Source organism: Paramisgurnus dabryanus, chromosome 2, assembly GCF_030506205.2.
Source record: "Paramisgurnus dabryanus chromosome 2, PD_genome_1.1, whole genome shotgun sequence".
Classification (NCBI taxonomy): Eukaryota; Metazoa; Chordata; class Actinopteri; order Cypriniformes; family Cobitidae; genus Paramisgurnus; species Paramisgurnus dabryanus.
Genome location: NC_133338.1, coordinates 8,158,853 through 8,184,613, shown reverse-complemented (window position 1 = coordinate 8,184,613; position 25,761 = coordinate 8,158,853). Strand labels below are relative to the sequence as shown.

The 25,761-nt window shown below is 38.4% G+C and overlaps 1 protein-coding gene across 3 annotated transcripts in view; it reads left to right on the top strand.

Moving 5' to 3' along the window:
* Positions 1 to 19,005, top strand: part of adamts17 (ADAM metallopeptidase with thrombospondin type 1 motif, 17) — a 216,145-nt gene extending 197,140 nt beyond the window's left edge. For all 3 annotated transcript variants that reach the window (XM_073811891.1, XM_065294290.2, XM_065294289.2), the window contains 2 exons: positions 16,771 to 16,948; positions 18,488 to 19,005. In XM_073811891.1, the coding sequence (XP_073667992.1) occupies positions 16,771 to 16,948; positions 18,488 to 18,639 (330 nt within the window). In that variant the 3' untranslated portion in view covers positions 18,640 to 19,005. The remainder of the gene's footprint in view (positions 1 to 16,770; positions 16,949 to 18,487) is intronic.
* The last annotated feature ends 6,756 nt before the right edge of the window (positions 19,006 to 25,761 follow it).

Sequence of the window (25,761 nt, the reverse complement as noted above, 5' to 3'; positions counted from 1 at the left end):
CTATTGTTTGTGAAGTGAGACTTTTAGATTTCGCTGTGGGGTTTATACAATAAAAATAGAAACAGACTGACAAAATGTCTTGTCACGCATTTCTTGTCACAGTTCTGTCTGGTTTGGGCCAGATTAAGACTGAAGAGATATGCGAAGATTTTTATAATCTCAATGCACCTGCTCAAGATGAGGTGTACAAAATTATACAATGTACTGTAAATGCCTGTTGCTGTAGCACTTTGAAATGTTTGTGTAACATTACTGTGTCTGGTTTACTGCGTATACCTGTTAAAAGCTAGCTGTAACTACACCAGTTTTCTCATTTAACTCACAAGAGTGTCAAAGAAATAACAATGTAGTTAGAAAGTGAAAAAGGACACTTAACTATAATTAACAAAACAACAAAGCGTGTCTTTGATAGTCTGAAAACAGGCATACAAAGAAAGTCAAACTGAAGCCAGTAAGACAGTGGTGTGCATGTATCAGGAAATCTTCAGCTAAACCAGTGTTTGGATTTGGCATTGGTGGCCAGGTTTTAATGGTGAATGGGAAGCATGTTGCTTGTCACCAATTACCTTACTGCAGTCACAGCAGTAACACAGGATCAAGATCAACCATCTGCTCTATCGCTCTCTCTCTCTCTGCCTGCGTCCGAAACACAAGGCAGCTGACTTGTTGCCCTGTTGCCTCATTAGGCAATGACTTTAGGGGCATGGAGGCAGCTCCGGGAAATGCATTTGGACAGCCTTCATAGGCAGTGTATTTGAATTCTGTTAGAAATATAAACAGAGAGCGCCTTTGTGATAACTAATCCCATATTTGAAAACTGCAATACTAATTTCTCACTAGAAATGCAATCAAAAGGTGTAAAAGTGAAAGTGTACCATTATTTATAAATTTGAGCTCCACATGCTTTTATTGTCGCCATTAAATTTTTTTTACTTGACCAATCACATTCCTGGTGCACACACACATAAAATTGTAGGAAAAGACAATGAGGTATCTCAGGAGTCGGCAAGTAAAGCAAACATTGGATTTGGACGTGTCTTGATGCCTTAGGGGTTGTGTACACCAAAACTTTTACGCCCGCGGCCGGCGCATGTTTTCAATTGTTTCCAATGGAAGCTCGGCGTTTTTCAAATAAGCCAGCAGCGAGCGGGTTTTTTCCGCGCTGAAAACCGGCGCTCGGTGGTTTTCACGCGCTCGGCGCTGAGAGTCTAGAGTTGAAAGAGATTCAACTTTGGGAGAAAAGCTCCGCTCGTCAATGTCAGTTCTCACACGGCCGCCCAATCACAGTGGAGCAGGGGTGGGACATTACCACAGCAACCAACCGGCTCGCAGCTGAAGTATCACAGCTATCAAAGCGCTCAGCTGATGAAAGCTGGCACTCAGCTGAAAAACAGCTGGCATTGGGCGTCCTCAACGCGTTTTCAGACGCGTTTAAAAGTTTTGGTGTACACAGCCCCTTACTGCTTTGGAATGCTGCTTCTGACGGCAGCAGTTAATAGTTTTTTTGGACACAGCCTCTCTATCTTATTCTCTCTCTCTTTCTATCTCTCTTTCTCGTTTTGTAAATAACAAGCTCTTGCTACATCAGCCTTTTTCATGCTAATTCTATCTATTTTGTGTCTGATATTAAAGGGATAGTTCGGCCAAAAATGATATTAAACCCATGATTTACTCACCCACCAAGCTGTCCGAGTTGCATATGTCCATCGTTTTTCAGACAAACACATTTTCGGATATTTTATAAAATGTTTTAGATCTTTCAGTTGATTAAATGTAATGTTACGGGGTCCACCCATAGTCCACGACCTTCAAGTCCAAAAAAAGTGCGTCCATCCTTCACAAATTAAATCCAAACGGCTCCAAGATGATAAACAAAGGTCTTCTGAGTGTAATCCGCGCGGTGTTGTTGTAGAAATATCCATATTTAAACTTTATTAACGAAAATAAATACCTTCCGGTAGTAATCACCTCTCAAACATGGGTAGGTTTCTTTAAAAACACCCAATTTTGAGCAAAAAGCTGAGATAATTAAATTTTTGTGAAGGACTTTTGATAGAGATCAGATTCAGAGCGATCTTTAAAACATACACCGAGTTCTTTCTCTTTCACGTGAGGCGCTAATTCCGGGTTGTATAAGTTGCGGAAGTGCGATAAGTCGCACTATATCTTGTGGATAATAGTGGTATTGCGGAAAGACGGAAAATCTCGTCAATGGCGGTGAAAGAGTTAATACTTCCAGATACAACATACTGTACAGTACAGTACAAGTTTTTCCAAAGTACAAATTAAAGAGATACGTTTTAGCTGAGTCTTGAAGGAAAACAAAGATAAATGTTTAGGGAAAGTAAATGGTAAAGAATTCTACAATTTTGGGGTATTAGCCCCAAATGACTTGCATCAGACAACCGATAGCGAGGAATGGACAAAAGACCCTGTTCAGCCAATCTGAGGGACCTGTAGGAGAGTAGATGTGAAGTAGCTCAGAAAGATAAGGAGGTGCAAGACCATTTAATGTCTTTAATGTAAGCAATAAGAACTTAAAATGGATACATGATGCCAACGGCAACCAGTGAAGAACATGCAGTACAGGAGTTATGTGAGCTTTGCGCCTGGTGGATGTGAGAATAAGGCATGAATTAGGATTTCAGTATCAGATAGAGAAGATTGAAGACGTGCAATATTTTCGAAGATGAAAAACAAGGTTTTAACAACAACGACAGATGTGAGAGGCAAAAGAGAGAGATGAGTGAAATAAGACACACAAGGTTATGTACAAAGTTAGAAGGCTTAACATGATCATTATCCAGTTTAAAGGACAAATCCATCCTATTGACTGATTTGTCAGAGCCACTCATCCGTATTTCGGTGTTGTTATTATTTAATTTAAGAATGTCCAAGGGCAACCAGTGCTTGATGTCCCTGGTGCATGAAATAAGTGAGTCAGGAAGTTGTGGCTGATAGGAACTGCTAGTAAGATAGATTTGGACATAATCAGCATAGAAATGAAATTGAATTCCATGCCTGTGTTTAATGTAACCAAGTGGATATACAGTATGTATATAATAAACAGTAGTGGACCCAGGACTGAACCTTGAGGAACAGCATATGAATTTAAAGTTATGGCCCCTGTATGATGAGATAAAAATGTATATCATTAATATAAGAAATAAGCCAGGACAGTGCTGAACCAGAGATACAAATGTCGGAGAGAGGTGAAATAAGGAGCTTATGGGAGAATGTGTCAAATGCAGAGCTAAGATCAATAATAATTAAAAAAGAAGATAATATGTGACCAGTCACGGAAAGTAGTGACACAAGTCGGATCTGGGGCATTTTGAGTTATTCACAGATTCTGCAAGTGCAGTTTCTAAGCTTTCCAACGATGTGTAACACATGAAAATCTGATAAGATTTGGAGAAGTTGTGGCCATTTGAATATAACACATTCAAGAAAGAGAATGCTTAGAAATTTGAGAAAGAAGAGTTAACACTTTTCCCGGCCTGGAGAGACAATAGGGCTCATTTACATCTCATTTAGCTAAGCCATACCCCCTGTAAAGCCGTATTGAGATACAGGTGTTCTAGCATCATATGTAGTATTTTGTGAAAGAAGTCCGTATGACAACATGCAAAAATAAACAGAACTTTTTACCTTTGTGGGGATCACAAGTCAAATCCAGTCTGTTTCAGATGTGTGAATCATTCAATGATCTTTTTGTCCACAAATGCGTATTATTCGTGAAATATAGATATATAGTCTATTGTTTACATCAGATTTCGCATGACCGTATGGTAATAGAATATAATATACAATCTGAGGACTATTTACATCGTAACATGTAGGGGTATATGAGATTACACTCCGGTACGTTCCGTTAAACACATGAACCCGCCTTCAAAGTTTGTATTTAAAATAGGGAGGTAGTATAATAGATAATCCAAACAGCGCCGTTGAAAACGTGATGTCCTTTAGAGATGTTGCCAATTGCTCGCTCGTTCCTCCATCAGCCAATGACTTCATGGAAAATATTGATAGACAAAACATGTAGCCAATTATATAAAGAATTCAACAATCTGTGTAAATTATGTGTTTGACTTCATGCTGCACTGCAAGAACTGACAGAGACATGACGTCAAAGTACCGCGAGAGCGAGTCCAAATGAAACTACTCCGTAAGATTTCCCTCTCGCGGTACTTTGACGTCATCCGACTGCGGCGCTGTGAAAAGTCAGTGACGCGACTGACGTACGAGGCGGCTGACTGTTATCTGTAACGCCCCCCAGCTTCTTTTATTTTTCTTCTGTTGTGTTCGCCCGAGCTTTGTTTAAAGTCTGGGGAGACGCACAATTTTTAAATTTGAAAAACAATCAACTTAGCAAACATGTCTGAGGGACGAGGCGAAAACACAAGCTTATACAGTATGTAAACATACACACAGACAATGACGCCCCCCGCTGCACGCTAGAATCTCTGGAAAAACAAGCCGATTTCAACCGAAAAATGTACGCTTTTAAATGTACAAAAACTGCTATCTCAAACATGGAGAGGCTTCTTCGTGATCTCAACTAACAGATTCTGCAATAAAACGAAAATCAAAAAAAAAAAAAAAAAAACTTTGTTTCTCATTTTCTCGAAACTTGTGCTGCCAACTTGTGACACTGGTTTCCGTGACGGTCACAAATACTGACTAAAAATGTTCATTAGCATTTACATACACGACCAAAATTATAAGTGCAACACTTTTGGTGTTTAAACCAGATACTGACTGTTTTTGGACCCCACCCCCAATATAGTAAAGCTGCACATTTTAGAGTGGCCTTTTATTAGGCTCAGCCTAAGGCACACCTGTGCATTAAGCAGCATTTGAGGTGGATGGATTGTCTCGGCAAAGGAGAAGTGCTCACTTATATAGATTCACCCCATTATTTATTTTAATGCAAAGCCAATTGCAAGTCCCCAGCTGTGAACCTTTAATTATTTTTATATTTTTGTTTTTAGAAGTAGTTCTGTTTAATTAGAATATGCAGTTTGTTTGTAGCATGATGTACAGTAGATATAAAAATTAAATAAGATGTTTATACAGTTGTAGTTCTAGTCTGCATGACCTTGTTATTTGGAGTTACGTTGTAATATAAAACTTGGTCTATTTCAAATACAGATTTTTGTTTTGTTTTGTTGAATGTCGAATTGTTTAGGTCATAAAAGTTTTGCCTTTCCATGAAAACAGAATGCCCCTCTGTTCTGCATGTTCTGGTGACGACCCTAAAAGTAACAGCCCCTTTAAAATGCTACCTACAGAGCAGCTTACACTAAGAGCCCTCACTTCTGCCTTATAACATCTAGTTATACTAATAAGCAAATCACATTGAAATTTGTTACTTTTTAAATTACATCTCAACAGTGCACAGCTAATTGGAGCCTCAGGATCAGTAGGAGGTTCCTGTTTGAGGATTATGTTTCTTTCTGAGCTTCTAAGTGCTGGATTCACCTTCCCACTGCTCTGCATCAGTGGCCACAGATGTTGAATTCGTCTGAGATGGAGGCTCAGAAAGACATTTGAAGGTTGTGTCTAATATGGTTTCAGTTTTCATACTGACGAGAAGTCTGTGGTTGGACCTTAGAGTGATTTCTAGATTTTTTTTATTCCATTATGATTATTTAGGACTGGTTTTCTGCAATTATATGAATTTGGTAGGAATCTTTGAATATGATCTTTATAAAGGTGCTTTACAGCAATGCCATGGAATAACCTTTTTGGTTTCCTCAAATAACCATTTAGTCAAAGGTTCTTTAAAGAACCATTTCTTTTATACATTTTTATAATCTGAATAACCTTTTTTCACCTTAAAGGGACACTCCACTTTTTTGAAAATAGTTTCATTTTCCAGCTCTCCTAGAGTTAAACATTTTATTTTTACCATTTTGAAATCCATTCAGCTGGTCTCTTGGTCTGGCGAAACCGCTTTTAGCATAGCTTAGCACAATCCATTGAATCTGATTAGACCATTAGCATCGTGCTCAAAAATGACCAATATTTTTCCTATTTAAAACTTGACTCTTCTGTAGTTACAATCTGCTCTAAGACCGACAGAGAAGTTTTAAATAGGAAAAATATAGAAACACTTTGGTCATTTTTGAGCACGATGCTAATGGTCTAATCAGATTCAATGGATTATGCTAAGCTATGCTAAAAGCAGTTCCGCCAGACCCAGAGACCAGCTGAATGGATTTCAAAACTGTAAAAATCAAATGTTTTGCTCTAGGGGAACATGAGTATATTTTCAAAAAAAGAAGTTTCCCTTTAATGAACCTTTGGCCTCATAGACACTTCATATAAATTTGGTTGTCACTTCACCTTTTAGGGCTTAATCCTGTTCTGCACACACACACTTCACACATTTACGGAAATGACAACCACATTCTACTACCAAATTAGCTCCCAGGTAGAAACACTGCGTAGTGTGTACAGAACCTAAAGGCTGGTTCAGATGGGACAAATTTAAAATCGTTGGCCGATTTTCCAACTCTGAGAGACCCCACACACAGCGATAAAACATCACGGATCTAACAGTTTTGGTCGTACATTGAGTGGTGCGCAGCCACGTGGCAAAATCAACACATCATACACGAACCGATTTGACTCCCGAGCATTCCCAGGTCAGATGGGAAATCTCGCAAAATCTCTCGAGATCAAACATGATTTCAGAGTAAACAATCATGGCGGACGAAGAGGATGCAGTGGCGATTTTTTTGTAGTTTGTTTTTAACCGAAAAAAAAAACGTTATCAAAAGAAAAGGCGATGGTCCAAGAAGTAGAGACAACGCGAGCATGGACTATACTTGCTACATCATGTTATGATAGTGAGTTGTTGTTTTTTCTGATAGAAATGTTGTTACGTACTTTTCATTTAAAAATCGTTTTAACGCCACTCATTTTATTAACGTGCGCTTAACGCAAATCGCAATTTCTGTTTTACCCTTGGTCTAGCCCATAGTTGGATGCATTGATCGGTTATAATATTCTTTACACGAAACGTTGCACAAACATTCACGGTGTTGCCACAGGTCGACGAATTGGTCCTCCATCTCCGACGTCAACCGGACTTTCTGGTGCACCATGCCGCCGGCTGTTTTGATTTTGTTTCCCGGTGCTTCATCGCTGCCTCGTCACATCACTTTCTGATTGGCTACACGTCGTAGTCCACAGGCTGCCTGCTCGTTTGTCCCGGGGAGACACCACACACAAGAAGAAATCAGACCAAAAAATCCAACATGTTGGATATCCCCGATTTGAGATCGGAGCGGTCCTGAGGTCCTTCCGAGTAGACGAGAGCAGTCTTAACACACCACACACCGCAGGAATATCTGATCAGATTATTTAACGATAATCGGAGCATCCTTAAGATTGTCGGAAAGGGTGAATCGGGGCTAAAATCGGCCTAATTATCCTGCCGTGTGAACCAGGCTTAACTGAACAACTAGTTGTTGATGAAGTATTTAAACGTGCATCATGGACATGACAGGTCTCTAATGAAAAACGTTTTTTTTATGCGCGATGCAGAAAATGGCAGGGGCACAAGCGTTTATTTACTAGTGTTGCCAAATCTTGCACGAAAAATACAGTGAACAATAAAAGTCAAATAATAAACTGAAATAAATCCAAATGCTTTAAATCAAATGTCAAAATAAGCCATTGGCTGGAGTTGCAGAAGGCGTAACATTACTAATAAAGTTTTGAGAAAACATATTGACACTATGCCAGAGAGATGTGCTGCTGTAGCACAAGGTTGACAGACCAAATATTTAAGGATAAAAACAGTAAGACTCATTTCATTTAATATTTGTTGTGCTCAGAGTAAAGAGTGGTAACATACAGGCTGGCATGGCTTGTTTTTACACGTATCGAAGTAAACTCAGTATCCAGTATACAAGGTTCTACATTTGCTTGTGTCGGCTGTAGCTTTTTTGGGACAAAATAAAACAGAAAAAAATCTCACTCTCGTTACTGAATATAGGTACAGAAAGCTTGTTCTATTTCTGTGTTTGTTGTTATCTATCTAAAGAACAGATGTTTCCTCTGTAGAGTTTCTTCCTCTCTGTAATGCAATCCACAGAGCCTCCGTGGACAGACCAGCTATCACAACATAAATGACTACTGAATCTTGCCAGACTATTACAAGCAGGGATTTACACAGATGAATATTACCCTTTCAGTCTGTGTGGCCGACATGACTTGAACTGACTGCTTTAAAGAAACAGCCAATTTAAAATGAAATGATTTGGCAGCTGTTCCCTTTTATCCGGGCTGTGAGTGTCCTCTTTTTTCAATTACGGGGACCACATTGTTATTACTGGCACAAAATGACAATTAGATATTATGTTTATTAATGAACTGAAAGATTGCAATAAATTTGACTTTATATCCTTCAGAAGATTTGCACGGGAATATAAGTGAGTAAATTCAAGTCAACAAAAAATCAAAAACTACTGTTTTACAGTACACTGTCAGAAAAAAATTGTTGACCACAAAACCAATCAGAAGTAGCACGGGTATATTTGTAGCAATAGCCAAAAATACACTGTATGGGTCAAAATGATCATGAATCTAAATGAATTTCCTACTTTTTTCTTTTTATCTTCCTATATAAAAGTGCTAAGGACTTAATTTGGACAACTTTAAAGGTGATTTCCTATCCTATCCTAACAAACAATACATCATGACAAGCTAGTTTTTTATTTTATTTCATTTAAAAAATTTTATTTAGCTTGAAGTTTATTAAAATATTTTAAATATTCGCTGAGAGTTGTTGATTAAATTGTGCTGCTGGGTTTTTAACTCATTCACCGCCTGCCTTTTTGAGAAAAGTTGCCCACCTGCATTTTTGTGATTTTAACAAAAGTTTCACAAAATTCCTTGCAGGAAAAATTATCTTCTATAAATATATAAACATACAAATTATATCAAATTAAAGAACACACCTTCTGCTTTCAAACAAACAAAAAACAAACAAACAAACAAACAAAATGGGAAAAAAAAAACGTTTCATTATATATTTACTTTTTCCACTTAATTTAACCACTGAAATATGGATATTTCTCTTCAAAAATACAACATTTTGAGCAAAAAGCTTAAACAATTGCGTTTTTGTAAAGGAATTTATGTTAGAGATCAGACTCAGAATGACTATCAAACATAAAGGCAGTTAAAATAAATCATTAAATCTTTTTAACTTCCGTTTTTGATAAATTCGGTTTGGGCTAGTGGATAAAAGTGGTATTACACTTTCACTTTGAATTTCTTCCAGAAAGGCATATTTATTAGTTAAAGAGTAACTAAACCCCAAACCAACTTTTTTTAGTTAATGATCTGTAAGAATGATGTTTTATTAGTGCTGTTCATTGATTTTAGTAAGTTTTTTGACATTTGGATATAAAGTGTTTCAATACTACAATATATGGTGTAAAAACGTCTGAGTGCTGCCCTCTTGAGGTTGAACGGTGGCTACTGCAGTTGAATTTTCCTATTGGATGTTGGGTCCAAGAAATGACTCGTGACGTAAGCAGGTTCAAGCTCACCACGCCCTTGTTACGATCTCACCACACACTTAGTTCGTCCCCTCTATCTCCGTTGGGATCTGCCCACTTTTCTTGCATTTTTCAAATATTGCAGTGGGTGGAGTCAGGCTCCGACCAGGGGTTTAGTTACGCTTTAAATATTAACTCATAATTGACGAGATAACTCGTCAATGGCGGTGAATGAGTTAAAGAAACTTTGTTTGGGTCTTAACCTTATGTGCAGGATCACAGCAAATATTCAGATGATATATGAATCTCAATTTCAAAATAATTTACTCCAGGGTCCAGGGTCACAAATGATCAAAATATGTACCATAGTACTTTCAACAAAGTACACCTTTGGACCTAAAGAGTTCAATAGTTTATCAGAGGTTGGTACCACAAAGATATATATATATATATATATATATATATATATATATATATATATATGTTAGCATGACAGAAGCTTGATGCTGTCTGGAGAACAAGCAACCGGCTCCCAGGTGCCTCTCGTGTAAATAATTAGATGTTGATGGCTTACGTTTCTTTCCCATCAAAGACACCATCACAGGTTTATCAATGCCATTAAAGTATTATTTAGTTTTTGTTTGTTTGTTGATCACGAAGTACAAGATGAGGATTTTGTATACTCAAAGCGACGCCAATTTTTGTTTACAATGCATGGAATGGTGTGCTGTTATTTGTTATTTGCATTCCGCGAAAAAGAGGAGTGGCGTTTATTGCGTTTTGGGAAAAAAGGGAGAAAACATGACAGAATAACATGGCGGATATTGCATTTTGTGTAAAATTAAGAATTTACTTTTAAATACTGACCTGATATAATACTGATTTTGGCCTGTACCTAATGGTATGTATTAGGACCTTATTAAAGGGGATATCCCCAGTGACAGCTGAGGAACATATTTTGACCATTTTTTCAAACATTACAGTTATACAAAATTCTGAAATTCATTTGCCATGAGATTTGCAATGTTTTTCTGCATTTCTTTTCCACTGACGGGGGCTTTTATTTCAAGCAGTTTCAATTGAAACCAGTCTGAACGTAATCTGAGCATTTCTGCCATATTTTTATCATATTTCTAGTACAACAGTGACTTCTCTAGAAGGAGACATGCCCTGCGTTTGATTAGTGCATTCGATTTTTTTCTGTCAGGTGTTTGGGTTAGACGCCAGTTTGCGCGATATCATGTCTGGATCAGCAAGCCGCTCTCAAATCACTCAAGCCTATATAAGTCACACTCTTGATGAGTTGTTTACTAGACTAAGACGACAGGCAGAGCTTAACACTAATGCTGCCACACTGATTTCTACAGCCTGTCATCCCTTGTAAAGCAAGGATTTGTATGGCATTGAAAAAAGTATGGTGCTTTATTTTCCTTTTTTGCCACTTTGGAAACATGTTCGTGTCGTCTGTAACCATAGTAACAAGTTGCATAGCATCTATCTTTCTTGACCACTGACCCATTGTATTTTTTGGATTTAAATATAAGTATATTTTAGTATTTTGAATGATTGGCCTATAGTTGTTTGTTTTTGGGGTCCTTTTGCAACACAAATATTACTTTAAGTAGTGATGTTTTGAAAAAGGAACATTTTTATGAACAGTTTCAATGTTATTAAGGATTTGTCTCTTTAAATTTTACACACACAGAATAGCATATTACTGTCTTTCCCAGTTATATTGCAAGTAATGTAAAAATGCTCTTTGAATGCAATTTATTTGGAGAAAAGCAACAGCGAGACATGCATCATAGCATAATAAGTGTGACTGGGAGAAACAAAGTTGAAAACTAATATAATCAGTATCAGCTCACTTCCACAGGTCAGGACAGATTACTCTGTTAGCAGTCGCGAACGGTAAAAGAGTTCATTTGTATGGTATTGGTATTCGGGTTCAGAAATGTACTTTCACAAGAGTCAAATAAAGCAAACTCAATGGTAAATCGATTAAGGTTGGCAACAAAAGCTGAATTAGTTTCTGTACTGTCAAAGTTGAAGTTTATTAAAATCCTTTAAATATTCACTGAGAGTTGTTTTTTAAATTGTGCTGCTGGGTTTTTGGAAAAACTTTGTTTGGGTCTTAACCTTATGTGCAGGATCACGGCTAATATTCAGACAATGAAAAAATAAGCAAATAAAAAGATCAGATTCAGAACCATGATCAAAACATACATAGAGTTTCTACTGTTTCTGGAACAGTGGATGCTTCATTGTTTTATAAGTTGGGTAACAATTGGTTTGATTGTTACTCTTATTGTGTTTAAAATACCAAGTATCAAAATAGATTTAGTTATTGTGCAGTCACAGGTGTGTGTATATTTAAAATTGAATTGAATATATTGTAATTTCATTTTGTCAGTTGCGTCAGGCATATCGAATGATATATCAAATGCAGTTAGGTTGAAGTGCGCAAAAATGTTGAAATATTTATAAAGGTGGTTTCCATTTGGATTTACATTAAAGGGCCCATATTTCGTGGCTAAAAATCACATCACTTTGTTTATTTGGTGTAATACAAAGTGTTGGCGTGGTTCATGTTTAAAAAACGCATTATTTTCCACATACCGTACATTTTTGTAGCACCTCTTATGGGGCTTTTCCATTGCATAGTACCCCAGGGTTTGGTTTGGGTCAGGTCGGGTCAGCTCACCTCACTTTTGCTTGGTTAGCTTTTCCATCGAGTTAAGTAACACTTCGCAGTGGGAGGGATTATAGGGCGTGTCGTTATATTTGCGCTCCTGCTACTGTATCATACAAGTGAGAGAATTGTTGGAATGCTAAACATCTCCATACATTTATTTATTTTTCAGTCTGCCACAAATTAAAATTGACCACCACAAAGATGTTTGCACATCGTGTTTATCACTACCTCTGTATCACATGACAGTTTCTGCACAAACACTGGTGGCGTCGTCATTTGACGCGCCCCACTGAGCCTCATTTAAGTTGCATATACACATATAATGCGCACGTGTGTTGCTAATGTACCGCTACAAACTGCAAGTCTGGAAAAAACTGGTATGGTTTTCCTGGTTCTCAACCTGTGGATGTTTTTCATCACTTAGGGGCTGTCCACACGGAGACGCGTATCACTGTATACGTATAAATTTGTTATTGTATTGGCATTTCATCCACACGGATCCGGCGTTTTGGGAGACTGAATCCGCTATTTTTTGAAACCAGGTCCTAAAGTGGATAAATCTGAAGATGACACCCTTGCGGTTTCGTCTGTACAGCCAATCCGTATATTTTGTGAAGCGAAAACGTCATCACATCACGTTTCGGAAGCGTCACACGTAACAGCAACAACAATAACAGCAGACTACGTGATTGTGTTCGTGCTACAGAAGCTACTAAAGCCTACTAGCTTTATTACAGCAAAATCTATTGCTTCTATGCAATTGTGGTGACCAACAAGCGATAATGGACAACACCATACGTTGGCTATGCGCATGCTCAAAGTCTTCTTCTCCGTGTATAGTGTATATCTGTGGCAGAATTACAGCGCCCCATACTGGTCCGGCATATTTTTTTAGAGCAAGGAAAAAAAATGATCGGATAGGGAATGCACTGGCTTCATGTGGATATAGCCTTAAAGGGAGTTTGGGAACTTATAGCAGAGCACAGATGACAACATGTTTGCTCGAGACAGCGCAAGCTAAGGTAAAGCTAATCTTTACATTATAGCGATGATGCTGGAAGTGACGATTCTCTCAGACCAATCAGTGATCTACGGTGTTTTCGCGTCACGTTTGGTATCATAGCAATCCAGTGCGTTGTGATTGGCCAAATACCTCAATTATGTAAATGGAAATGTGATGATCCTTAGTACCATGTTTGAAAGATGGAGCTCCCAAAGCAATAGTGAAAGCCAGGAGATAATATCGTCTTTACTACCATATTACCATACAAAACTTGCGTTTGAATCATCAGTAGGAAATTAATTAAATATGAAAACATCGGCTGTCCGTCAGAAGAACCAGAGTGTAGTTGCAAACTTGGAATTGCTCCACTTTTTAGACAAAGCCTTGGTGTACATCCAGCCTCGTAACTTTCCCATGTTTAGAAAGTTGTCCTATAATGCTCAGCACACAATCGAACATTTGGGCTGTGTTGTTCTGAAACAGCGTTGTAAATAAAACCTAATCCCAGGTTTTTTGTTGTTTTCTCTATTGGACGGCCAAACAAAACACACAGCATCCACTCGACATGGCGGAAACAACATTACTACAGCGTGATTGAAAGTTACACCCTCTATCTTTGCGTATACATTAGGGCGGTGTTATGCCAATGTTCAAACCAGTATGACGTCTAACTGCATATGCGTGTTTGAGCTAGCCGTTTTAGGTAGGCGTGAATGAGGCTTTGCTTTTAAAAAGAAGATCTCTTTGGATTTGAAACTTTAAACTAAAATCGGGTCATATGACTCATTTAAGGCATTTAGCAGATGCCTTTATGCTTAAAACATAAACATCAAAGTCATGGTGAACGAGCTGGAGAATGACTTTGTGTAGGTACCACAAGACATCGCTTATTTGCTTACTTCAAGGGTCTTGATGGGGTGTAGATGTGTAAGAGGGTTTGGAGGAATGTCGTGCAGAGCCATCTGTGTTCTCTCATCCAAGCTGTGATGTATAGTGGTTTGCATTAATATAGTGTCATTATAAGGCATCATCAAAAGAAATGTCAAGTGAAGCCCAAAGATGTTTGAGAGGCGTTGAGCGCTTACAGCAGACAATGAGATCCGGCCAGGCTCATTAACTGATTTGTTTCATAACAGAAAAGTGGAAACTGAAAGTTTTGCCTGGAGATAACATTGCTCATTAGGGTACCATTAACACCCCCTGCCTTTAATACAAAGACTAGCATTAGTTCAGAGTCAGAAACTACAGCCTCCTCCTGAGTCGACAGTTCAATTAAATGAAAAGTTTATTATTAATTCCCTCATGTCATTCCAAACCTGTATGTGGTTCTTTTTCAGCAGAAAGCAGAATGATGAAAGTCTTTTCCATACAACAGTTTATATGAGTGACCATAAATGCTACAGAAAACCCCATTAAAGCTTTGACAAAGTACTGAATAAAGTAATGTAAATCAAATGCTGCCAGGTCTACCTTATTAGCGGGTAAACCACGCACACCTAAATCCTGCCACACAACAACAACACACTGGCCTACCGCCACGATGCATAATTTAATGTTTCAGGGAAAAATAAGAAACAATGGTGTGGTGCAAAAACAAATCACAAACGTGAGAAGGATCCACTGTTACCCCATTAAAGTTATGAATTTAACAAGGAACTACAATTACAGTAGTTACTTTATTTATGCACTATATTCCAATGCATTCACACACATCCTGTAAAGAACTTGTAAAGACACCACACGGTGTGTAATGTAATTGTAATCGTGCACTTGGTGGATTTTTGTTTGCTTATTATCTGCGATTTCTAACTTGAAAAACCACTGTACATTTTTCCTTCTGATTAAATCATAAACTACCGCAGGGTTTCCCAAACTGGGGTTCACAAACCCCTGGGGCCGGTTTCACCAGCCGGATGTAAAAAAGTTGGGTGTAAGTCCTACGTCGGGCTTGACATTGTGATAAATATTTACTCCTGTTGCACCATCTGAAACTACGACCAGACGCAGCTACACTGAGCGTAGATGATGCGCGCCCCCGCGTATTCATTTAACCTCGGTGATATTTAGATGCCATTCAAGTTTACTATGGTTAAAAACATACACTTTTTGCCACCAGCTAAAAGATGACATATGAGAGCTTTTCTCATGTTTACCAGTGCGCTCTCCCTCAAGATGCGCGTGTCACGTATTCTGTGCATTAGACGGGCCAATGTCTCTGCACAATTCGTTATTTCTTTTTTGACACAGAAAAAAGTCAATACTTTATTCTTACGCCTACCCTTGACTAGACGTAAGTTTAACACCAAAAAACACCAAAGAGTTTTTTTTACCTTAAATAACCTTTCCAAAAAAGTTTCAGTGGTTCATCCACTCGAAACAGGGTGACTGGCACTTTCACATTCGCTTTGCAGCCCTCTATCGGCCAAAACCGCACTAAAGAAATTTCCAACCGTCGGGTCGCGGTCCTGTAGTTCGAGTGAAAACTACAAAAACTTGCTTTACGGCAGACCTACAATCCAATCAGAGCCAGCTTTGCTGCAGTAGGCTAAATTATTTACGACAGTGGTAATGGACAATTCCGCTTCAAACCTGTAGGGGGAGCAAAGAGCAAAAACCCTTTAGTGTTGCTTTAAAGGCATTCTAAGCAAATCGGTGTGTTGATTTTTGAAATGTGTTTTCAAACAAACTGAGTGTAGTTAACTCCTCCCCCTCCCCCTCCCTTCTGTGCTTTCATGAACGCGCCCAAACCCAACCCCCAAATCCTTCTTGGCGTTTATTGGCTGGAAAACTTTGTTTTGTTTCGTGGTGCAGGTTTGGCCACTGTGTGTATATTGAAGTTTGTACAGCCTGGGCTGTCTACAGAGATCGCGTTTTTTTACAGTTTGATCAGCAGACAGGCAGCAAGCAGATAGTAAGGAGATGTTTGCTGTATGTAACAAAAAATGTTTTATGGTCTAAAACGCGTGAATTCGCTTAGAGCACCTTTAAGTCTCAGACGTGCAATACGGCTAGAGGGTGCAACAGGTGTGAATTCTATGTCCGACGTAAATCGCATTTTACGTCCAGAATAGTCTTACGACCGGGTTTACGCCCAGCTGGTGCAACTGGCCCCTTGTGGTTTGCGGGGAAATTGCAGGGGGTTCGTTAGTTGATGAAAACAATTAAATAATTACAATTAAATCTTAAAATGTACATTAATAATTTAAAAATGTAAAAACACTACAATATATAACTACGTAAAAAAAATCTACTGAAAAAAATGGAAAACAGTTTTTAATTTGAACATGTAAATGTGCTATACAGTTTAAAAAAAATGAGAATTAGCCCAAAGCCAAATCAATCAACAAAAAACACACTATAGAAAAAAACACAAAAATGTCATTTTCTAAATCTACTTGAAAGAACCTCAGAAATGTTACTTTGCCCTTGGTGAATGTTTTGATGGATAAAATGAGTCCTGTCATTTCAAGCTGACAGAGATGGATGTAATGTGGAAAATATAGTTTTTCATCTATGATGAAATGTCAGTGTCAATCGATTTCTTTCAGTGCTCATCATCATGTGGGCGGGGCTTGCAATCCAGAGTTGTTCAGTGTATGCACATAGTGACAGGTCGCCATGGCAGCGACTGTCCAGGAGTTCAGAAGCCACCCGCATACAGACAGTGTCAACAGGGGATGTGTAATGTCAAAGTCAACGTCAACACCATCACGTCCCCTAGACTCGGTAAGACTTCATCATTTAGTTAATGACGTGAAACATGAGGAAAACAATGTTTGTTTTCATATTCTTTTATCATGCTTGAGATCTAAGCCACTGTTTGTTTTCATCACTGCGTTTTTCAGGGTATTGCTAGTGTTTCAATTAGCTATGATATTTTTAGTTTAATGAATTATTAATATTTCCGCTGTGGTCCAAAACCTGCTGAGCTGCTTATAAGGGCAACATTTTAGGACAGATAATCGTAGAGAGAATTTTATAAAACCAGATTTACGCATACTGTGTGAACAGCACGAGTTCATTTCAGCATCCAATTTTTATTTCTATGATTTGTTGCCTATCTAGTAATCCAGATCAGTCCCTTTGCCTATGTAGCTGCCTATGTAGGCAGCAGAAAGCAAGGTAGCTCACTAGGTTTTGAAACAGAGCCATATTTGCTTTTAACATTTGCGTTTCATAAATCTGTTCATCTCAGTAAGTACATGTACAGTATGTTGCCAAGTCATCATCTTAAAATTAGGCCTGTTGCTATAATATATCGATCTTCAGTGTTGGGGGTAACGCATTACAAGTAACTTGCATTACATAATAATATTACTTTTCTGAAGTAACGAGTAAAGGAACGCATTTCTTTATAAATGTACACATTAATATTTGAGTTACTTTTTTTAAAAAAGTAATGCAAGTTACTTTTCAGTTTAATTCATTTGATTAAAAAAATTATGTACTGAATTGAACTGAACTTATTCCACGGGCCTGTTGAATGCTTTATTCTGATTGGTTGAGAAATGGTCCGTGGGTGTTCATTATTTTTCTGTTTTTTTATACAAATTATTTCATTTACATTACATTTAAATTTAGGCATTTAGCAGTCACTTTTATCTAAAGTTACTTACAAAGATTAGGAAACAATTTGTAAGTTGCTTATACCAAGTTACAAGTTTTCACTATTCCGAAACAATACCTATTGAGAGATATAAAGATATAAAGTAAAGATCATTCTGTGAAAATATCACTTTGGTTTCTTTAATATTGACAAAGATAACACATCTGCATCCAAAAACTTAATTATTTTAACAGATAAGCTGTTCTTGAAATTTCGGTAATCTATCCACACAAAAATGAGAACCCAGCTAAAGTCGCAATTTTTATGCCTTGTCTGGCACGGACGTGATTGTCGCTTATGCAAATTAAAATTATAGTATTTTTCACTTTCTAATGATAATAAAGAGGTTCCTAAAACGAATGATAAAAAATGAGGTGTTTCTGTGCCTATAGTGAACACAAAGACGATAAAAAATTTCTGTATTTTTGGCACAAAAATTTTTAAAGTTTTGTCCATAGACTGACGTAGTGTCCTTGATGTCGTAGTGTCCTCAATGCTATAAATAAAAGTTTAAGTAATGTTTCTTTGAAGGCTTAGTCTATAACCATTATAATCAACACAAATTACATATTTTTGTCATTTTTATGGCATTTTTAAGACTTTATTTATACCATGTGCTTAATTTATACCATGTCTTTTCTTTGTTTCATTCCTGACAGCTGCGTTGACATACAAGTGCACAGGAGACCAGTGGGCGGTATATTGCAAGGTGGTCCGAGAGAAGAACCTGTGCCAGGACATGCGCTGGTACCAGCGCTGCTGCCAAACCTGCAGAGACTTTTACACCAGCAAAATGCCACCCAAGAGTTAATGATCCCACACATAAACACAGAGGTTTATTTTTGCCTATTATATTTGTACTGTCAAAATAATGTTTTATAAATTGAAATCAGCAGTGGAAAAACTAACAAGATGCACAAAAGGACCTAAACATTCTTTATTCACATATGTGAATACATTTAACTATGCAATGTCTGAAATGTCTGACTGCAATTCACAAAGCAACGAAAGTGTGTTATCTCAGCATTGCAGCCAGGGGTGCTATAGCAGGCATTATCTGGAATACTCAATTCTGATTGGTCAGTCACATCATCCAACAGTCGAATATATACCGTTCAATCGAATAACCAGCACAAATCATGTGGACTACTTTATTGGTGCTACTTAATTGCTTAACAATTAACGTGGATTAGTATTTTTTCCAAATACTTATGCGGCAAGTAGTTGTGTTAAAGCCCAGTCACACCAAAGACGATAACAAGGAGATAATAAGGAGATTGAGCAACTATCTAGCAAACACGATTGTCTCTTTTATCATAAACCATTACGATGCGACTGTAGCAGGAACATATTTTGACTTGATGTGCAATGCACATAAACCCTTTTACTGTTTATACACAATGATGACGTGGCAACGTTTGCGCGCGCATTTTGGCAACGAAAGTATGGCAAGAATCAGCAGTGAAGCAACACAAAGTTATTTTTAAAAAGTTGACTTATCAACTTTTTCAACACAGCTACCAGATCCGTGTACTATAGTGGAGTGGATAGAAGACGTTAGCAGATGGCCAAATATAATACATATATACGTATATTAGTATGTAATATTAGTGCAACCAAACACAACAACCAGGCATTTTGATGCTGGAAAACCGTTTTGATAAACTTTCTGAGTTGCTAACACATTAGAACCACTGGGAAACAACACCACATCCGTTGCCAAAATGCGCGCCCAGGCTATTTGATCACGTGAGCTGTTAAAGGGTCTATAGGTTCACATATTTTGACATGACGATCCACACACGACAATGTTTTGACGAGTTTCACATCCGTGCCTCCTCGGAAAAGAAGTCAGCAGCCGCATCTGAAATTACCAAAACCCAATATACCACCTAGTGCTAGCTGGGATCACTTTTAGATTGATTTTTACAGCTGAAAAATGATCAAACATAATTAAATGATAGCACAATGTTGTCGTCTGTTGGTGTGGATGCTCATAAAGTTATATAAACATAATCATGTTTATAGTTATTGATCTTTGATGAGGACTTAAGCCGCCTTCACACTGTGTCCTCTTGCGAATGGTTGGTTTTACAATAAGGACGTCCTGACTGTACACTTATTCATTTCCCGTGGTGGTGGTGCAGCAGATTGAAGATTAAATCTTGATTCATTAAATGTATAAAGATATAGTATTATCTGTAGGGCTCCTTGAGTCAGCACCATTGTCATTTAGGAGCGCATACGTGTTTGCATGTTTGCGTGAAGTATGTTTCGGACCTGAAAACTTTATTTGATTTGGAAAGAGCTCCATGTTTGTCGTGTTTTGCTGTAAATCAAACTTGGCTCTGGAAAATATTTTTTTCAGCAATACTGGCCTGCCTGTTGCACTGTGTAAAGCTGGATAATGAATCGTTTCCAAAGATAGCCAGCTGAGTGCTTTCTTAAGGCCACTGGTTGGCCAAAATCATATGAACTCTAATTTTTTTTCTGATTTGTATTGTTATATAGGCTCTGTTACAAAAGCATGTGAGCTCCATTGCTGTCATCGTGCCACTGCCAATCTTTACAGTGCAATACTGCCTCACTAGATTTGGGAACAGAGCCATAATTACAATGAAACGCCTAGCGTTGTTTTTGCATAAAGTGTCACCTTTACGCTCTCTGTACAAACAGGTGACCCATTAGTCAAAAGAAAGTATTTTTTTATAACAACCAATGGCTAATTGGAGGGTCCTGAGGAGATGACCCAGGATGTGGCCACCTTTCTTTTCTCATGTAGGTTATTCATGGTGCAATTAAACAGTGGCCCATATGCTGTTTATAATCACATTATTAATCAAACTTTGTATATGTGTTAGATGTTTGTCGTCGTGCTGTTTTATACATTTTTAATATACATGATCTCTGGTGCAGTGTAAAGTGAAAAAAAGACCAAAGATGTGTCTCATAAAACATTAAGGTGTTCAATTGACCCTGATAAATGATCATTCTCTCATTATTTACTCACCTTCGTGTCTTTCCAAACCTCTAAAGGATGTTTTAAATATATGAGCGAGCCAATTACAATTAAAATAAGTATTTGGAACAACAAAGGGATTAGTAAATGATGAGCGAATTTACATTTCTTTTTCCTTTAAGGTTCAGTGAAATCATGGTGTCCTTTATGTGTCTTATTTTAAGATCATCTGTCGGTCTAATGGTGCTTTGTTGTCACAATGAATGCACTTAGCTGCCAACAATTGACTTTGGTGCTTTAACAATCCGATTTTCACAGCATGTCATCTACCTGAATATAAGAAAATAATACACCATGTGTGTCCTAATCTAGCAATATTCTTAGAAATAAACTGAATATTCTTGAAGGCTTTTCACACCATGCTTTAAGGACACATATTATGCAAAATCCACTTTTACAAGGTGTTTAGAAATAAATATATGTTGGCAGTTTGTGAACACAACAACCCTACTATGAAAAATATCCACCCTCTTCTTCTTTTTTATTGCCCTTTAAACCAAAGTGCTTAGACACGCTGTTCTGATTTTCTTGTTAATGTGACTTCACACAAACAAAGCCCCACCCATGGCCACTGACTGACAGTTTAATATTACCCAAAAGCATTTCTAAACGTGTTTGTTAGCACATTCCAGCGCTAATATGGCTAAATACAGACTGTATTCATAGGAATCAGATCTATTTTTAGCCGAAAGCACTCACTGTCTGTTTGTAATGCTGCATTTACACCAACCGCGGTAGAGGCGTGAAGCGCGAGTGATTTTAATGTTAAGTCAATATGAAGACGCGTTGACGCGCGTCAGGAGGTCCCTCGGCGCGGAAGAGGCGTTCGGCGTGGAAGACGCGTTTCCGCCTCTTTCGCGTGTGAAGCTCGCGCGAATTGAGCGTTGTGCGCGGTAAGCGCGAATGGTGGTTTTTGTGCATCTTGCGGTTCACGCGAATTTGCGGCTGACGCCCGAGTTGAAAAATTTGAACTTTGGCGGAATTTCGCGCCGCGTTAACCAATCAGGAGCCTGCTTGCTGCTGTGGTGGCAGCCCAGCCCAGAGTCACTCATTCAACCAAGGCTTGATATTGTCCATAAGCAGACACCCGGAGCTATACGACACAAGTTCTTATTTCTATAGAGGAGACAGGAATAAAAAGGACCTCGCTTGGAAGAGTGTCAGTGAGGACATTGGGCAACCTGGTAATTGTACACACTTCACTTTTGAGGCACGTGACGTTTATCGACCCGTGTCGTTTATTTTCCCCATAGTAAGGTTACCAAATACAAACTGGTAACTCTCTCGATAAAGGCACAATCTACATCAGTCATTTTGCAAACAGACAACCGCATAGCACTTGCCCCTCCCACAAGAAGCGGAGTTTGCCTCTGACGCGCGTCAAATGCTTGCTTTTATCCGCGCGTCTACTCCGCTCTATACGCGCGAATGCATCCAAATTGTTCAAGCGGCAAACCACGCGCGGTAGACGCGATTTTGACACCCAAAACGTGTTTGGTGTAAATTCAGCATTAGGCGTCAAAATTGCTACTGCGTCTAGTTTGCAACTTGAACAGTTTGAATGCATTCGCGCGTCTAGAGGGAAGTAGACGCGCAGAAAAAGCAAGCATTTGACACGCATCAGAGGCAAAATCCGCTTCTTGTGGGAGGGGCAAGTGCTATGCGGTTGTCTGTTTGCAAGATGGCATTTATCGAGAGAGTTACCGGTTTGTATTTGGTCACCTTACTATAGGGGGAAAATCTTTAAAAAAAACGGTGGAAATGCCGTGGTTCGATATACGTCACGTGACTCAAAAGTGAAATGTGTATTAACAACTTACCAGGTTGCCCAATGTCCTCACTGACACTCTTCCAACCGAGGTCCTTTTTATTCCTGTCTCTAGAAATAAGAACTTGTGTCGTATGGCCCCGGGTGACTAATCACGGACAATATCAAGCGTTCCTCAATGTTGAATGAGTGACGGGCGGGGCTGCCGCCACAGCAGCAAGCAGGCTCCTGATTGGTAAACGCAGTGTGAAAATCCGCCAAAGGTCAAATTTTTCAACTCGGGCATCAGCCGCAAATTTGCGTCAAAAACGCAAAGTGCACAAAAAGCACCATTCGCGCGTACCGAGCCAGATGCTCAATTCACACAAACTAGACGTGCGAATGAGGCGGAATTGCATCTACCGTGCTAAATGCCTCATTAGTGCCGCAAGATCTCCAGACGCGCGTCAACGCGTCTTCGCATTGACTTAACATTGAAATCACTCGCGCTTGACGCCTCTACCGCGGCTGGTGTAAACGCAGCATAAGGGAGTGAGGAGCTGTAACTCATTTGTACTCTAGCACACACACACGAAACAGTGCTTGTTTGCTCCCACCCAAATAGGGGCATTTTGGATGTGCTACAATAAATTATCTGTGGGCTATTTTAAGCCAAAACTTCACAGACACATTCTAGGCACACCTGAGACTTCTATTACATCTTGTAAAAATGTGCATAATATGTGCCCTTTAACCCAAAGTTAATATTTTTTTAACCTTGTGAAAAATGTGAGATTATGTTAACCCAGGGTTTAAAATCATGAGTGCTTTTGTCAGAACAGCTACAGATTTGTTACATGAATTGCACTTTGGGGCCAAAACCTAATATTTGGGTGCAAGAATTGTTTCATGTTTCAAGAGGACACATTGTACTTATATACCCACATGAGTAATAATGGGTTAGGATGTCAGATGTGAATAAAATGTGAACTTAAGATCGTAAGTTTGTATTACATACAATAGCCACATGGCCAAAAGCAACACTGCATTGTGTGTGTATTTATGTATGTGTGTGTGTGTATATTTGTAAGGGTATAAGGCTCTGTTCCAAAACATAGTTCGCAGCCTGATGATATCCTAACAGTACCTCACATGCCAGAAATATCAAGAGACTGTCCTCCAAAAATAACGACCCCCATGGGCCATTTTGCCAGCAGCTTATTACTATGTACAGTAACGTTTTATTGATAATTGCCCTCTAGCAGCTTCTTACGACCTACATTTATGTTTCAAGGTCGTTTGCCTTATGCGTCAGATTAGACAGATTTAATTGTCTCCATTTGTTAAATTAGAAATTATTTCATATACATTTATAGTTTTAAAGATATTTTGGAGCATCTAACCCCAACCCTTACCTTAAACCCAACCACTTCTTAACTCTTTTCCCGCCAGCATTTAAAAAGAAAGTTGCCAGCAAGTGCCAGCATTTATGTGATTTTCACAAAAGTTAGTGTTTTATAAGTTGGGTAAGAGCGCCACCTAGTGGATAGCAGAATATGATTTGCCCTAAAAACTCGTCATTGGCAGGGAAGCGTTTTTATTAACTCATTCACCGCCTGCCTTTTTGAGAAAAGTTGCCCACCTGCATTTTTGTGATTTTAACAAAAGTTTCACAAAATTCCTTGCAGGAAAAATTATCTTCTATAAATATATAAACATACAAATTATATCCAAATAAAGAACACACCTTCTGCTTTCAAACAAACATTAAACAAACAAACAAACAAAAAAAATGGGGAAAAAACGTTTCATTATATATTTACTTTTTCCATTTAATTTAACCACTGAAATATGGATATTTCTCTTCAAAAATACAACATTTTGAGCAAAAAGCTTAAAAAATTGCGTTTTTGTAAAGGAATTTATGTTAGAGATCAGACTCAGAATGACTATCAAACATAAAGGCAGTTAAAATAAATCATAAAATTTTAACTTCCGTTTTTGATAAATTCGGTTTTACACTTTCACTTTGAAATTCGTCCAGAAAGGCTTATTTATTAGTTAAATATTAACTCATAATTGACGAGATAACTCGTCAATGGCGGTGAATGAGTTAATTGACGAGATAAGTCGCCAATAGGTCGGAAATAGTTTATCATCAAATTCAAAGATATACAAACAACTTGCGTCAAATCGAGCGAACTGAAGCCATAAGATCACTTTATATGAAGTGAACACAATGCACACAGTCAGATCTCATTCAAACATAAACAGGAACATTCCAAGATGATGTAATGATATAATCGATCACAAGACACAGGAGAGACAATGCTATTGCACAATCAAAGATGATGTATCGCTTCTTCTGGCGACAAACAGCTTAAAGGTACATTCACATTATAAGCGACTAGCACCAGCAGAGCGATACAATCTCATTGATTTCAATGGAAGCTCGGCGGCATCCGGCGACAGTGACCGTTTACGGATGGATGGGCGTGTCTAGTCGCGTGACAAAGTGGAGAAATAGTTAACTTAATGCAAATTATGAGCGACATTCGGGAGCGACTACCATTGAGAACGAAGCAGGGGAGTTCACGTCATCTGTCTCTCGTCAGTTACGGATGGATGGGCGTGTCCAGTCGCGCGACAAAGTTGAGAAATAGTTAACTTAATGCAAATTATGAGCGACATTCGGGAGCGACTACCAATGAGAACGAAGCAGGGGAGTTCACGTCATCTGTCTCTCGTCAGTTACGGATGGATGGGCGTGTCCAGTCGCGCGACAAAGTTGAGAAATAGTTAACTTAATGCAAATTATGAGCGACATTCGGGAGCGACTACCAATGAGAACGAAGCAGGGGAGTTCACGTCATCTGTCTCTCGTCAGTTAGTGGAGTGGATTTTTCTTTTGAAAAAGAAGAGCGACACACAGCGACAAAGTGGCTTATAATGTGAATGTACCTTTAACGGTCATATGGATTGGATGATAGGTTGGATATTAAACATTGTTGTGTACATAAGTATGCTGCATACGATAGTGCCATAAAATTAAGCAACAAAAGGGGATACAAGGTTGGAGCTTTTCTTTTGGAACAGCCTTCAAAATGATGATGTCATTTAAAATGCTATCCCTGGATTTTGGAGTTTCGTGTGCGTGTGTCTTTGAG